Source organism: Tamandua tetradactyla, chromosome 7 (genome assembly GCF_023851605.1).
Source record: "Tamandua tetradactyla isolate mTamTet1 chromosome 7, mTamTet1.pri, whole genome shotgun sequence".
Taxonomy (NCBI): Eukaryota; Metazoa; Chordata; class Mammalia; order Pilosa; family Myrmecophagidae; genus Tamandua; species Tamandua tetradactyla.
Window position 1 is genome coordinate 30,818,046 of NC_135333.1, and position 14,073 is coordinate 30,832,118.

The 14,073-nt window shown below is 49.6% G+C and overlaps 1 protein-coding gene across 1 annotated transcript; it reads left to right on the forward strand.

Annotated features, from left to right (window-relative positions):
* The first annotated feature begins 2,718 nt into the window (after positions 1–2,718).
* Positions 2,719–13,522, forward strand: KDELR3 (KDEL endoplasmic reticulum protein retention receptor 3). The gene is made up of 5 exons (XM_077168826.1): positions 2,719–3,017; positions 7,514–7,614; positions 10,748–10,906; positions 11,581–11,833; positions 12,567–13,522. Exons 1-5 carry the CDS (start codon positions 2,927–2,929, stop codon positions 12,605–12,607), a joined length of 645 nt encoding a protein of 214 aa, XP_077024941.1. The 5' UTR covers positions 2,719–2,926; the 3' UTR covers positions 12,608–13,522.
* Positions 13,523–14,073: the final 551 nt, after the last annotated feature.

A 14,073-nucleotide genomic window follows, 5' to 3' on the forward strand; every position in this document is an offset into this window, starting at 1 on the left:
CCTGGGGAGGCTCCCCCTTCCTTCCCATCCCTGCCCCGTGAGTGGCGCAGTGTTCTCAGGAGAGTGATTTTCACTTTACATCCCCACTTCCTTTCACACAGAATTCAAGAGGCAGTTTGCAGGAAATTCAATTCAGTGGTGAGTTGTAACAAGGGACTAGGACTGGGAAGGAAAAAAGAGCTCTTGAGCAACTCCCTATCCTCTGTCCATATTTCTGACTTTGAACATCCTGGTGAGCAAGGGGCAAAGGGAAGTCCATTTGTGATACACTTTGCTTTGTTCATGAGGGGAAAATGTACTAGTCTGTCCACGCTGGCTGATGCAGACCTTGCCCTTTGAACTGAAGGAGATTTCCCTCTTGGCTTCCTCTCATTTGCAGCCCTACAGCATACACGTCTTAAGGTCAGAAACGTGAGGCTTGGAGGGGTGAGGGACTTGCTAGGAACACCCTGCATCAGGGACAGGTCTATGAAACAGAGGCAATGGTATCAGTTTCATAGAGAGCTGGGGAGGACTAGATGTAAGGAGCAGGGAGTTAATAGCAAGACTTCCTCCCATCTTCAGTATCCCTATTTAACCGAGGGAACATGGCGTGTCCAAGGCACGTGCCCAGAATGAGGTCCAGCACCGGGGCTACCCAGCCTGGGTTCTTTCCTTCCCATCACCATGGTGGTCACAGTTTCCCTGTAGTCCTCCAGGGAGAAATAGAGGGAAGGTGAGGATTCCAGTCTTGCTCTCTCCAGCCTCCCGTGGCAGTTGGGGCTGCTTCCCAGGAGGACAGATGTTTCACCAAATGGCAAATGCACGTGCTTTTCCCTGGCTTGGAGAAGAGGTGGGTGCTGAGAAGAGATACCAGCTGGTTGGGCAGAGAGAATTGCAGCCACACCTGAGGGCTTTAAATAGCCACCGCCTTCTCTGGGCACCGGCTCGAGGGGAGGCATCTGTGCAGAGTTGAGGAATGTGAGCAGGTAACAGAGGGGCCCATTCAGAAACTGCCGCAGCCCTGAGATGAGTGCCTGGGGATTGGACCACACACCTCACCTCCCTGGGTGTCAATATCCATCACCTGCAATGGGGCCTCTTAAGCCTGCTTCATAGGGTGCCTGTTTAGGCCGAACTGAGAAAATCCTGAGTAACATGCCTGATCCATGTCTTATACGTGGTAGGTGTCCCATACTTGATGGCTTTTGTTACCCCAACTTCCTCGCTGGGGCAGGAGTCGCTCCTGCAGCATCCCTGACCAAAGGGCACCCAGCCCCTCCTCACCCACCTCTCATGATGGGGAACTCATCACCTCCCATGGCAACCCACATCTCAGGTAATGATTCAACTGCATGAGCCTTGGAGGCAGACCTGGGATCCAGGTACCTCAACTTAGTGGCTCTGTGACTTCAAGCAACTGACCGAACCTTTCTGTGCCACATTTTCCCCCTACCCCGTGTAAGTGGGAATAATAATAGTACCTCCATCGCGTTGTTTCGATCAGTGCCTCTCAAACTTGCGTGCGGGTGAATCACCTGGGGATCTGGTTTAACTGCAGATTCTGATTCAGGAGGTTTGGGGTGAGGCCTGACGTGCTGCATTTCCAGCAGGCTGCCAGGTGATATAAATCTGCTGAGTCTCAAGGGCTTGCCTTGCCCTGGAGTCATGATGAGGGATTTGGGGAACCATAGAAGGATAGTAACAGATTTTTATCATGAAAAGACCTCTGCGGTACGATGTGGGGGTGGGAGAAAGTCAGTTGTCTAGTGAGAGATGAAGGTCCTGAGTGGGAAAAGGGGCTATAAGGGGGTCACGGAGCTGGGTGGGGGGGGAGTGGTAAGGGCCCTCAGTTCATCTGGTCTGCTCTTATAGGTGCGGAGACCAAGACCCAGAGAGGGTAGCTGAGCTGCTCAGGGCCACACAGCGTCCAGAGGACTCAGACCACCAGAGGCCCTTCACCATCTGAGTACCCTTTCTCCTTCCTAGGCCTTGCGGCTTACACACCCCACAGCACCTGGCCAGTATCCTGGCACCCCAAGAAAAGGGAGGTGCTGATGAGGGTCCTGGTTCTCCACCATAGATTTTTCCTCTTTATATTCACAGTGATCACATTTTACAGATAAAAAAAATAATAATGGGATCAAGAGAGCACCTAAGCTAGAACCAAGGCTAGCCTGACCCCAAACCTGAGGTTGTCATCACGAATGCCTGCCCCCAACAGGGTCAGGTCAGGACAGGTGTGGCTATCCTAACTGGCAGGTGAGAGGGCACATCTCTGCTCCCAGCTCTTCTCCCAGCTCCCCGCACGGCCCCCTCCAGCCCCGCCCCGCCCCAGCCAAGGAAGGAGAGGTTTGAGCTCCAGGATGATAGTAATAGCAGTGCCCAGTTGGGGGGCAATCCCGACTTGCTAGGCTGGTGGCAAGCACCAGCAAGCGGGACTCCACCCTGTGTAGAGATGATGGAGTAGGTGGGGGCTCAGTGACTTGCCCGAAGTCTCAAGTGGGAGAATTTCTAAGGAGGGGAAGCAGAGACTTGGACCCCCGCATGGGGAGTGGAGGGGACACTTCTCCCTGCAGGGATAGTGCAGGATGCAAAGAGCGGGCCTCCTGGTGGCCGGGGCAGCTGGGCCCAGGCCGGAAGCCCCCCTGCTTGGCCAGGCTGCCCCGCCCCGGGAACTGGAGGCGCTGGGCTGGGCCGGGAGGCGGGATCCGCCGTGCCGTGGCTTCCTGGCTCCCCCACCCCGTGCCGTGGCGGCCGGCCTGGCCACGTCACCGCCCGGGCCAAGAGAGTGCTGGTGGACCCGCGGGCGGCCAGACTGGGAGCGCGCGGAGTTCGGAGGCGGGGACAGGGGCCTGCAGGGACCGGGACGCTGTGGCCCGGGGAGGTGGGCTGCTGCCCGGCCCGCCAAAAAATTTCCTAGAAGTTTGCTGGGCGCGGCTGGACCATGAATGTGTTCCGTATCCTCGGCGACCTGAGCCACCTCCTGGCCATGATCTTGCTCCTGGGGAAGATCTGGAGGTCCAAGTGCTGCACTGGTGAGGGGCCCCCGGGGCGGGAGGTGAGGACCCCCCAGGGGAGGACTTGGGTGGGCTGAGCAGCCCCGATGCCTGCAGGAAGAAGCTGGGGGTTGGGGGCAAGCGAGGGAGACGACTCCAGAATGTCTGTTCAGGGTGGAGACTTCAGCTTGGGGGCCCTTGAAACTATTTTTGCACAGCTTAGCTTCTATAGAAAATTTAAAGTCAAAGAATGAAGGGGGTTGTGTCTCCTTTCCCCTCTTGGCAGTGCTGTTGCTAGTTGGAAGAAGAGGAGGTGATGAAGTGACACCCCCTCCTTCCCCCCAGTCACCCTCTTTGCTCATACAGCAGCTATACCTGCTTGAGGCCCCACTGTTCTCTCCACCCTCAATCAGGGAGGGGGGTGCACAGAGGAAGTGACCCCTAACTCTCAGTCTCTTTTCTTCCCTTCTCTCCGCTCTCCCTGGCGCCCTGCCATCTACCCCCAGACTTCCCCTCCAGGCTAGGCCTCTTCGCTCCAGCCACCCGTGTGTGGCACAAACCGTGTGATGTGGCAGGAGGGGCACCTGGCTGACCCAGGTGGGCGTGGAGCTGCCCCTGAGCAGAAGCCCAGGGAGGACCGGAGGGGACCCCTGTTTGCCCACCAGTCCGGCTGCCTTGCTGGGGCTTTGGAGGAGTTTGGAGGCAGACCCAGAGCTGCCTCAAGCGTCCCGCAGCCATCTTTGGGCCCCTCCTAAGTCCACGGAGCTGGGGCCAGGGGCTGTCCTGGAGGCATGGGGCTGTGCTGGGCACTGAGGTGTGGGGATAGAGAGATCAGCCCTCTATCCTCTATGTGAGGGCCTAGGGAGTTCAAGGATGCAGAGAACAGGGCCCTGAAAGCGTCCTGCAGGGAGCAGCTCCCATCGGGTCCTGGAGGATGGGGTGGGGTGGGTGGGAGTGGGTGGCTGAGGGATGCACCCCAGGAAGGGTGTGCTGGGGTGAGGGGTGGGCACTAAATTCACGGGCAAGAGCACAGAGACCACAGGGCCCAGGGCATGTCCGGGGAATAGTGAGGGGTGGATTTGGGGTTCGGCCGGGAGGGAGGGCGGTGCAGATGTGAAGGACCTGCCTGTCAGCCAGGGAGTCCTGCACTGGGGGAGGTGGAGGGTTTGGGGCCCTGGCGGCAAGGCTCAGAACGGGTGCCTGAAGCTGGTCCCTGGGCGCGCAACGCAGAGGGGGAGGTGGCTGCGGGAGAGCAGCCGTGGCTGTTGCGGGTCTGGGAAGGCTGTGGCCGGCCAGGGCCTGGCCGGTGGGCGGGGGCGGGGGGCTGGGTCTCTGCAGAAGGAGGGGTCCAGACCGGGAGTGGCCTGGGCCTGGGGCCTCAGGAGAGACTGGCGCCCAGGTCCTCCAGGTCCCACGCCTAGGCGCTGGCAGCACCTCGTGGGACGGGAGGGATGGACTTGGCGTGGCCCCTGCCCTTCCATGAGGGCCCTGGGCACCCCCCCCCCCATCTTCTCTGCCAGGCGTGGGTGCTGTGCAAGGCCCTCGGGAGACAAAGGGAGAGAAAAAGCCCCTGCCTGGAAGAAAGAAAAGGCAGCTGGGGGGTGGGGGTGGGGCTGGTGGGCACAGAGAAGGGTGCCCCTAGGCCTTGTTGAGGAAATGCTATCTGAGGAGCAAATGTGCCTGGACGTCAGCCTTAGAAGCAGGGCCTGTGTGCTCACCACTGACCCAGTCCTGAAGGCTGGAGCTTTGCTCTTGTTGTCAGATGGAGTTGTGGTGTGACCTTGGGCCTCAGTTTCCCCATCTGTCACCTGCAGGCAGGACTGCACCAACCAGAGCAGCAGACCCCATCCATGCTCGGGAGAACCCTCAGGGGCACCGGCCAGGTGCCCATGCTCTCTAGGTCACCACAGGCTGCTAGTTTTGTAGGAATTTAGGCTTTGCTTTAGAAAGAGTGTGCAAACCATTGTGTTCGATAAAGGCCAGGGGCCTGGTGGGCTGAGGGGGAGGGGTGAAGGAGGCCCCGTGAAGGGGTGTGGCCAAGCCACCCCCTTGGGTGCCTCCCGGACCCTCCTCTCTAAGCGGGCTCAGCGGGTCTTGGGTCAGAATTGCCTCCAGGGCTTCACCACCCCCAGTGGCCTTCTACCCCCACAGCCATCCCCACTGCCCTTCTCAGCCCTCAGCAGGCAAAACCATGAATTCCAGGTCCCCAGCAGACACTCAGGCTCTCATTTAATCCTATTTCCTCCTTAAACTAATCCTGCCCCACGAGGTGTGTATGTGTGTGTGTGTGTGTGTGTTTTGCCTATTTTATAGCTGAGGGAAGTGAGGCCCAGGCTTGCCCACAGCCAGGCTGGTAGGAAAGCAGCACATGGGCCAAAACTCTCTAGAACTCTCCAGAACACTGGGGACTTCAGTGGGGCTTATCCTCAGTCATTAAAATCGTACCCCTTCCCAAATGTCTAGAACCAATGTGGGGAGTGGTTGAGGCTCAGTTCAGTGGAAACAGACCCTTAATCAGATATGACCCCCCAGCGGTTCCAAGACACAGAATAAAATCCAGTTGTGTCGGAGAGGGATAGAGGGAGTGGGGGTGGGGAGGGCCGAGGGGCAGACCAGGCAGGACCTCAGGAGCCCTGCGAAGAGTTTGGGTTTTTGTTTTCAGGGCATTTGAAACCACTTAAGGGCTTTAAGCAGTCTTTTATTTTTTAATTGTCCTTTTGGTTGTGGGGTGGAGAATGGCATTGGGGGAGCAAGGAAGGGTTTGGGGAGACCGGTGGGGCTCATTGTGGGAGCACAGGCAAAATATGATGGCAGCCAAGTTGGGTGGGGTGGGGGTCGGAGTTGAAGTTGGTGGGCTTGGTGAGTGGATGTGCGGAACTGAGGGAAGAGAGAGAGAACTCCGGCTGGCTCTGGGACTTCTGGCTTGAGCTCCGAGGTCGGCACTGCCCTGCACAGGGGAGGGAAGGTCTGAAAGGAGATGAGCTTGTCTGGGCTGCAGTGAGTTTGAGGGGTTCGTGGGGCGGCCAGGTGGTATTAGGGAGGCAGGTGAATATATGGATCAGGACATCCGAAGAGAGTTCAAGAGCTGGAGATATAACCGTGAGGATCTCTGGCAGGTGGGACACTTGCAGCCCCAGGAGAGGGAAAGAAGGGAAGAGAAGCAGCCCCAGGATTAGGGAGAGAGAACAGGAGCAGCCAGGAGGAGGTGAGGAGGCAGCAGTGTGGGTGGTCACGGAGCCCTGGGAAGAGGAGCTTCAAGACCGAGGGAGTGTTAGGCAGGTCTCAAGAGACTGGGGGAGGTGAGGACAGAGTCAACTTTGGATGCAGAAATGTGGAGGTCGCTGAGGGGAAAGGTTTGGTGAAGCGATTGAAGCTGTAACCAGCTTGGAGGGTCCTGGGGGGAAAAGATGAAAGAGACAGAGCATCCGCTTGCCTCGCCCCAGAACCATCTCTGTGAGGTACCAAAAGTGGCCAAAAGGAGAATGAAGAAGGAAGATGACTCAATGCAACATGGGTTCCTGGTTTGGATTCTGGAATAGGAAAAGGGAGTCAGTGGGAAAATTGATGAAATCTCAATAAGGTCTGTAGTTTAGCTGGTGGTGTGATACCAATGTGAATTTTCTTAGTGCTGATAAGTGTACTGTGGTTATGTAAGGTGTCAACATTAGAGGAAGGTGGGGTAAAGGGGATATGGGAACTCTGTATTGTCTTTGCAACTTTGCTGTAAATCTAAAATTGCTTTAAAATAAAGTTAAAAAAAGAGGCCAAAACAGGCAAGAAATAGCATGGAGAGTATGATCCCATTTTTGTCACTGCCATGCAGTCACATGTCACATGTCCACGCGTGTATGTGTGTACTGACAAAGATCTGGAAGGACTCATACTGAGGCTTTGGGTTGTCAGACAATTGCTGCTTTTTTTTTTTACTTTATATCTTAGTGTCTGATTTTTGTTTTCCAAAGAGTAAAAATATGCATAACTTTTATAACTAGGGGAAAGCTTTTTTTTAATATCTTTAAATTTTGGAAAATAAAACAGAATGCTTCCCTGGCCCTGAGCCTTCTTCCGCCTGCTCAAGTCTCCCTGGTGAATCCACACCTTGCAAAGGCAATGAGTTATTCTCCAAATGGAGGAGCTTTGGGGATTGTCAGTGGATCTTGGGGCAGGGGTTGGGGGGACTGGGAGCAAAGAGCAGCCTCAACAGCTCCCAACCAAGCCCAACTCATGCCACCCCCGACAGCCTCCCCAGAGCCAGAACTGAGGCCAGCACACGCAGGGAGACTGGGAACTCAGTGTTCGTGTCTTTATTTGGAGACTGGGAGACAGATTAGAGCTTAATGAGAGGAACAAGGACTCAAGTGATCCAATGGGAAGGGGTGAGTTTCCTCCCCCGGAAACTGACAGTCACCCTGGGTAGGGTGTCTTCATCAAGTGGGCGTGGACACTGTGCAGGCCTTTTCAGCTGTGGGCTCTGGGTTTTCTCCAGTGTGGGTAGGACTCTGTTCTCAGGGTCTCTTGTCACTCTCTGGCTGCAGGCATCTCTGGGAAGAGCCAGATCCTTTTCGCTCTCGTCTTCACCACCAGGTACCTGGACCTGTTCACCAACTTCATCTCCATCTACAACACAGTAATGAAGGTAAGGCAGCTGGGCAGTGAAGGGGTGGGGACTCCAGAGCCCCCACAAGCTGTCCAGAAGTGTGCTTGGGAACTTGAGTTGTGGAGCCTGGTTGGCCCTGATTTGAATCCTGGCTTTGCTACTTACAGGCTGTGTAACCTGAGCTTGGGCAAGGCCTCTGGCCACCTTGTGCTTCCATTGCCTCGTCAGTGAAATGAAGCTAATGGTAGCACTGACCTCAGAGGGTTTCGTGAAAATCAAATGAGGTAATAAATGAGAGTACACAATAACTGTCATAATAAACATCCAATAAATGTTAACCAATATCATGTTTAAAAAATTTGCAGAAAATCAAACTTGGTGCCCTGAGCTTTCAGAGAATGTATTAATCCATCCATCCAACATTTATTGGGCATCTATGGTGCCAGGCACCATTCTGTAGTAGACACGCAAGGCTCCCGTTCTCATAAAAGCTGTACTCTAACATAATAAAACAAACAGGAAGAATTTCCGTTAGAGATAAGGTTATGTGGAAAATGAAAATATGGTGGTTTATGTCAATTAAAAAAAAAGTTTAGAAATAGATTATGTGATAGAGAACATCTAGGAAGCTACTTCAGGATACGTGATTAGGAAGGGCCTCTCTGAAGAGGTGACATTTAAATTGAGATGTGAGTGACAGAAGGAACCAACCATGTAAAGAGCAGAGGAAGAGCATTCCAAGCAGAAGGAATAGCTGGGGCAAAGACCTCTTGACTAATTCCAGTTTGGTGGATTCAAAGAACAGACAGGGGCGGGCAATGGTGGCTCAGTGGCAAAATTCTCACCTGCCATGCTGGAGACCTGGGTTCAATTCCCAAGCCTGCCCATGCCAAACACATAGATAGATAGATAAATAAAATTTAAAAAAAGAACAGACAGAAGGCCAGTGCGGCAGGAGCTGAGCGGGCAGGGGCTCCCAATGGCAGCAGAGAGGTCACAGAAGTGGGCGAAGGAAGATGGCACATAGTTCTGTAAATCAGATTAACCAGTTTGGATTTCATTTTAATTGGGATGGGCTACCATTGCTTTGAAGCACTGGCCTGTTTTCCAGGAGAAATGGAGCATTTCTGAGCGCCACTCTGATATCCCAGGCCCTGGGCCTTGGGGGAGGCATTTTCTGGGCTTGTAGCCAGGCATCCTAGCTCTTTAAGCCAACATTGTTTAGTGGAAGGTCCAAGGTTTCAGAGTCAATAAAGTGGGATGTAATGTCGCTTAGATGCTGGTAACAGGCATAGAATAAGAGTGATTTTAACAGGATAGAAGTTTGTTTTCTGTCTTATAACATGAAATCTGGAGTCAGCAATCATGGCTCAAATGGCAGATCCATCGATGTTCTAGGGTCCTTCGGACCTTCTGCTCTGCCGTTGTTAGAGTGTGACCAGGACTGGCTTCATGGGGGTGCAGTTGCACAGGACTCTGCCCTTGGTTGAAAACTCTGCTGCCACCATCTTGAAACTCTCAGTAATTTTTTAACAAGGGGCCCCACAAATTACATAGCCAGTCCTGAATGGAATAGTCCAGAATGGAATGGCTATCCAAGGTTGCTTCCTGGTCACAACCTTGCTAGAGCTTCTACCATCACATCCCATCTGGGCAGGAAGGGGAATAAACAAGAGTGCAGGGTAAGGCCACATACCCACCCAGTGGCCTCCATTTTCACTCCACTGACCATCTTTATCTGCAAAATGAAAATTTTAGTTGGGCACACTGTCATTCCTAATAAATCAGGAGTCCTGTTTTTAAGAAAGAAGGGGCTACATGGGGTGATTCCACCTTATTTTGTAGGGCCATTGAGATAACATATTTGAAGTGCCTAGCACCTAGAAGATGTTTAACAAAAGCAAGTTCTCTTTCTCTTCCATATTAGAGATGTCTTTTTGGGATTCCAGGCATCTTATTCCTAGGATGGCGGAATGGAGGATGGTAACTGTTGGGTACTCAACTTGCCGTGAATTTGGGGTGCCGAAGTCACTGACTCCTTAAATTTAGCACACAGGTATCAAACACTACCTGCGTAGTTTATTTCTCTGCCCAAGGGTCTGGCTTTGGGTAGTCCTGGCGAAAGACTGGCAGACCCAGCTCTTTGCATGGCTGAATGAGGTCTGGGAACATCAAAGAGGTTAGTTTCCACATTTGTGAATGCACTGATTCACTCACTCCAGGATTTATTTTTGCTAGGCCTTGAAGTAGGAACTGGGAATTTAGAAGTGGACAGGACATGGACCTTACCCTCAAGGGGTGTCCACTTGTAGGGGAGGAAGAGTTGTACATAGCCATTTTCAAAACACATGATCACAGACTGTAGTGAATATTTTTATGGGACTTTGGCAATACAGAGTACATATGTGTGCCTCATTCTTGCAAGAAAACACTTCTCAGGGACATAACTGAAGTTATTAACCTGAGTCATGGAGCAGAAATAGTTCTTTATGCCGGTGTGGTCCTGGACCAACAGTTAACAGCATAAACTGGGGACTTGCTAGAAATGCAAATTCTCAGGGCCACCCAGACCTACTAAATCAGAAATTTATTTCTAAATTGGAGGGTGTGGCCCAATTTTACTAAATTGGAGGGGGTGGCCAGGGGTCAGGGCAGGGGAGCAGCCATCTGATTTTGATGCATGGTGCAATTTGAGAACCTGGGAGGACAGTCACTGTGATGAGAAAACAGCTTTCTGAAGGAGCAGTGGCCAAGTGATTTAAGGGGTTGTAAGTCATTGTAGAAGGGTGCTCAGAAGTTAGTGGTTATATATTCAGGAAGTTGAGGTTTAAAACTGTTTCAGAAGCCCTGGAATGCCACTGCTCAGTCCCCCAGCCAAGGCCAAGCCTGTTTTTTTTTTTTTTTTTTCTGGTGTGTGTTCTAATGTTCTCTAGATGAGTCTCCATGGTAGCATTATCAGATCCAAAGAAAAGCTTGGAGTTACTTACCAAAAGAGTTAACTTCAGATTCTAGGCCACTGGACCTAAGACAAAGTACAGACATGTATTTCATCTCTTCTGTCCAAGACAGAGCACCGGTACTTAGGTTTGCTAGGTACCAACTCAGGGTGACTTTCTAAGGTCTAGCAAATAGCCTAGGAAATGACTTCCCAGGTGTGTTTCTCTCTTTTCAGGTGGTTTTCCTCCTCTGTGCCTATGTCACAGTGTATATGATCTATGGGAAATTCCGGAAAACATTTGACAGTGAGAATGACACATTCCGCCTGGAGTTTCTCCTGGTCCCCGTGATTGGCCTTTCCTTCCTTGAGAACTACAATTTCACTCCCCTGGAGGTAAGGGAAAGGACTGAGAGTACCAATCCCCAAAGGTAAGCATGCTCCCTAACGGATCCTCAGGGACATCTGGGCCAGCCACTCCCTTGCCTTCTGCTACAACTGTGACCATTACTTATATTGTTAAATTATAAGCTTAGAAGAAACTATAGATGCTATTCATAATGCTTCACTTGAAAACATGCCATCTAAATATTCATGATGTTCATAAACAAAGCATCATAGCACACATTAGGCTATTGAGCCATAGATTCAGAAGATTAACCAGAGGATAGTCAGAGCACTATCACTAAAATTTCAGTCACAGAGATTTTAATATGGTGAAGTCTGGGCTGTGGCCCAACAGTCTGTGTTAACAAGCACCTCTGATTTTAATGCTGGCTTTTATGGATGTATTTTGAGAAAGCTTAACTACGGCAAGTTTACAAAAAGAAATATTCTACAACTAAAAGTTGTGTTCTAAAGAAATGTTCATACTATGTTGTGAAAAAAGGAGTCTGTACTATATACTTGAATTCTTTAAAAAAATTGAATATACATATGTATACACACACTCATATAGCATTTACATAAAATGATGCTAAGATTTTTTATAAATATTTCTAAACTTTGAGAATATGACTTTTCTAAGTATATTTTCTCCAGTAAACATTTTCTTTTTCTCTTTGGCTCAGATCCTCTGGACTTTCTCTATTTACCTGGAATCAGTGGCCATCCTGCCTCAGCTCTTTATGATCAGCAAGACTGGAGAGGCTGAGACTATTACTACCCACTACCTATTCTTTCTGGGTCTGTACCGGGCACTCTACCTGGCTAACTGGATCCGGCGGTACCAGACTGAGAATTTCTATGACCAAATTGCAGTGGTGTCTGGAGTAGTACAAACCATCTTCTACTGTGACTTCTTCTACCTATACGTGACCAAAGGTAGGTGCTGAAGAATAGAAGCGTTGCTGCCATGAGCCCAAGGAATTACCCATCTATTGGAGGTGATAATGGGAGTGAACAAGGCCATGTTCATCTCATGGTACTTACAATCTAATAGGGGGAAGACAAACCATTTTCAGGTAACAAAATGCCATGACGAAAACAAGCCACTGGGATAGTGTACCGTTAACTATAAGTAGATGTGAGGTGAACATATTCAAAGAATTGAGAGAACTGCTCATATAAAAGCCTCAAGGCAGTAACCAGCTTGGCATGATAGAAAGACATAAAGGCTAGTATGGTCAAAATCCTTAAACCCAGAGGTCAGGGATCAACCAAGATCAATTCACAAAGGGTCTCATAGGCCAGGCCAGGGTTTGCTTGCATGATTTTGATTACAAAGGGCAGCTCTTCGTGAAAGGTAATACTTCATTTCTAATACCAATCCACCACACACGGTTAAAAAAAAAACAAAACAGCCAAAGTAGGCAGACTAGTTATGAGGTACTTAGTTGTCCAGGAGAGATCATCTGTGGAGATGTGGACATCTCTTGGGAGTGGAATGAAGGAATTCATGACCTAAGGGGCAGTAGTGGGTGGGAACCAGTAACCATGATAGTGGCCAGTCTGTAGTTTATTGGATGAAGTCTCCCCCTTGAACACCTAAGTTATGCACACATTACTGGTTTTTTCATTGCAATAGTACATTCTAATCTCATCTGTTTTCTTCCAGTCCTTAAAGGAAAGAAGTTAAGTCTTCCAATGCCAATTTGAGGGCCCTCAGAGATGTTCTACACCTGAAAAAGGACATGGAGTGAATCATTTCAAATGTTCTCCTTGGGGGTTTACCCATGACTTGATTCAAATGTTAAAGCCAAAATAGTGCTTAGTGTGGATTTTAGTAAAGCACTTATCATTTGTATCTGGAAAACCTTGTCATCAACAGTATCTCCCTTAAATGCCTATTACAAAAAATCTGGGCCAATTACAAAAATATGGTATCCCGAAACATTAATTGGGAACAGCAAAAAAGCTTAAGGTGCCTAGCCCACGAATGGGTCAAATAAACTTGGTCTCCAAGACCATAGTGTGAAACTTGTGGTCTTTTAACCTGTCTGGGAACATGGCCCTCTATAAGAATGCCTCAAATGAAGCTGACAATCCAAATACCAGCAGCACATTGTTTTGGTAATTTTCACTTTCCAGGTAGGAGACTCAATTTATTAAGTGAAGCATCAAGAAATAAGACAGGTGTGAGGTGTCATTTCACATCCACTATGCTAGATCTACCAGCTTTAAGCTAAGTAGTTTCATAAGCCTTGCCTTTAAAACCAACCTGGGTCTTTTACTGTGATTCACACCCAGTGCTCGCTAGTTCTACACTCTGTTTATTAACCCCCCAAATAACCCTGGTTAGGTACCGTTAGTCTTATTTTATCAGAGTAAACAGACACCCAAGCCCTTAACTAGGCATAATGCCTTATTGCATTTGATTCAAAATTCTTATGTTATGACCCAATCAATTCCATCTTCTTTTCAGATTTAGGTGATAATCAAGGGGATTAGTCAATCCAAGATGCCCAACCATGGTCTTGATGGTTTAAAAAAAAAATCCTGAAAGCACTACCGTTTTACTGGATTTAAACTATTCAAAAAATAATTTTTAAGCAATAAAAAGCTCAAACCTTATTGTCAACAGTGTTTTTATTTATACCTACAAAAGAAAACAAGATGGTATCAAAAGGACAATTTATAAACTAAAAATAGTAACATAGCTCTTAGCATCCTGTGCATGAACATCACATCTACAAATCTTTCAAGTCTTATCGCAACAGGAATGTTTTCAGAGACCAGTAAGGACATTAGTAGAGGGCACTGATCCCAAGCAGAAGCCACCAACCTTTTAGGTAAGAGAGGTCCATACAATAAATTGTTAGGGAGGGATTGGAAGAAACAGCCCATAGCTTAAAATTGAAGCCCTTTCCCTAAGTAAGTTTCCTCTATGAATGCAATAACTAGCATTAGGGTTTTTCTGCTCATGTTCTAAAGCACAGAACCTGAACTGAGTGACAGACATGGTGGCAGAAAAGTTACTCTAGCACAATAAAGGAAAAATTCTGCTAGATTTCAGCTCTGCTCAGGCCACGATAACTCTTCGTATTTGAAACCTATTGTTAATTTTTAAGATTACATCCCTATGGGAAAAAGGGAAGGACGCAGCACACCAAATACTGCTTCCT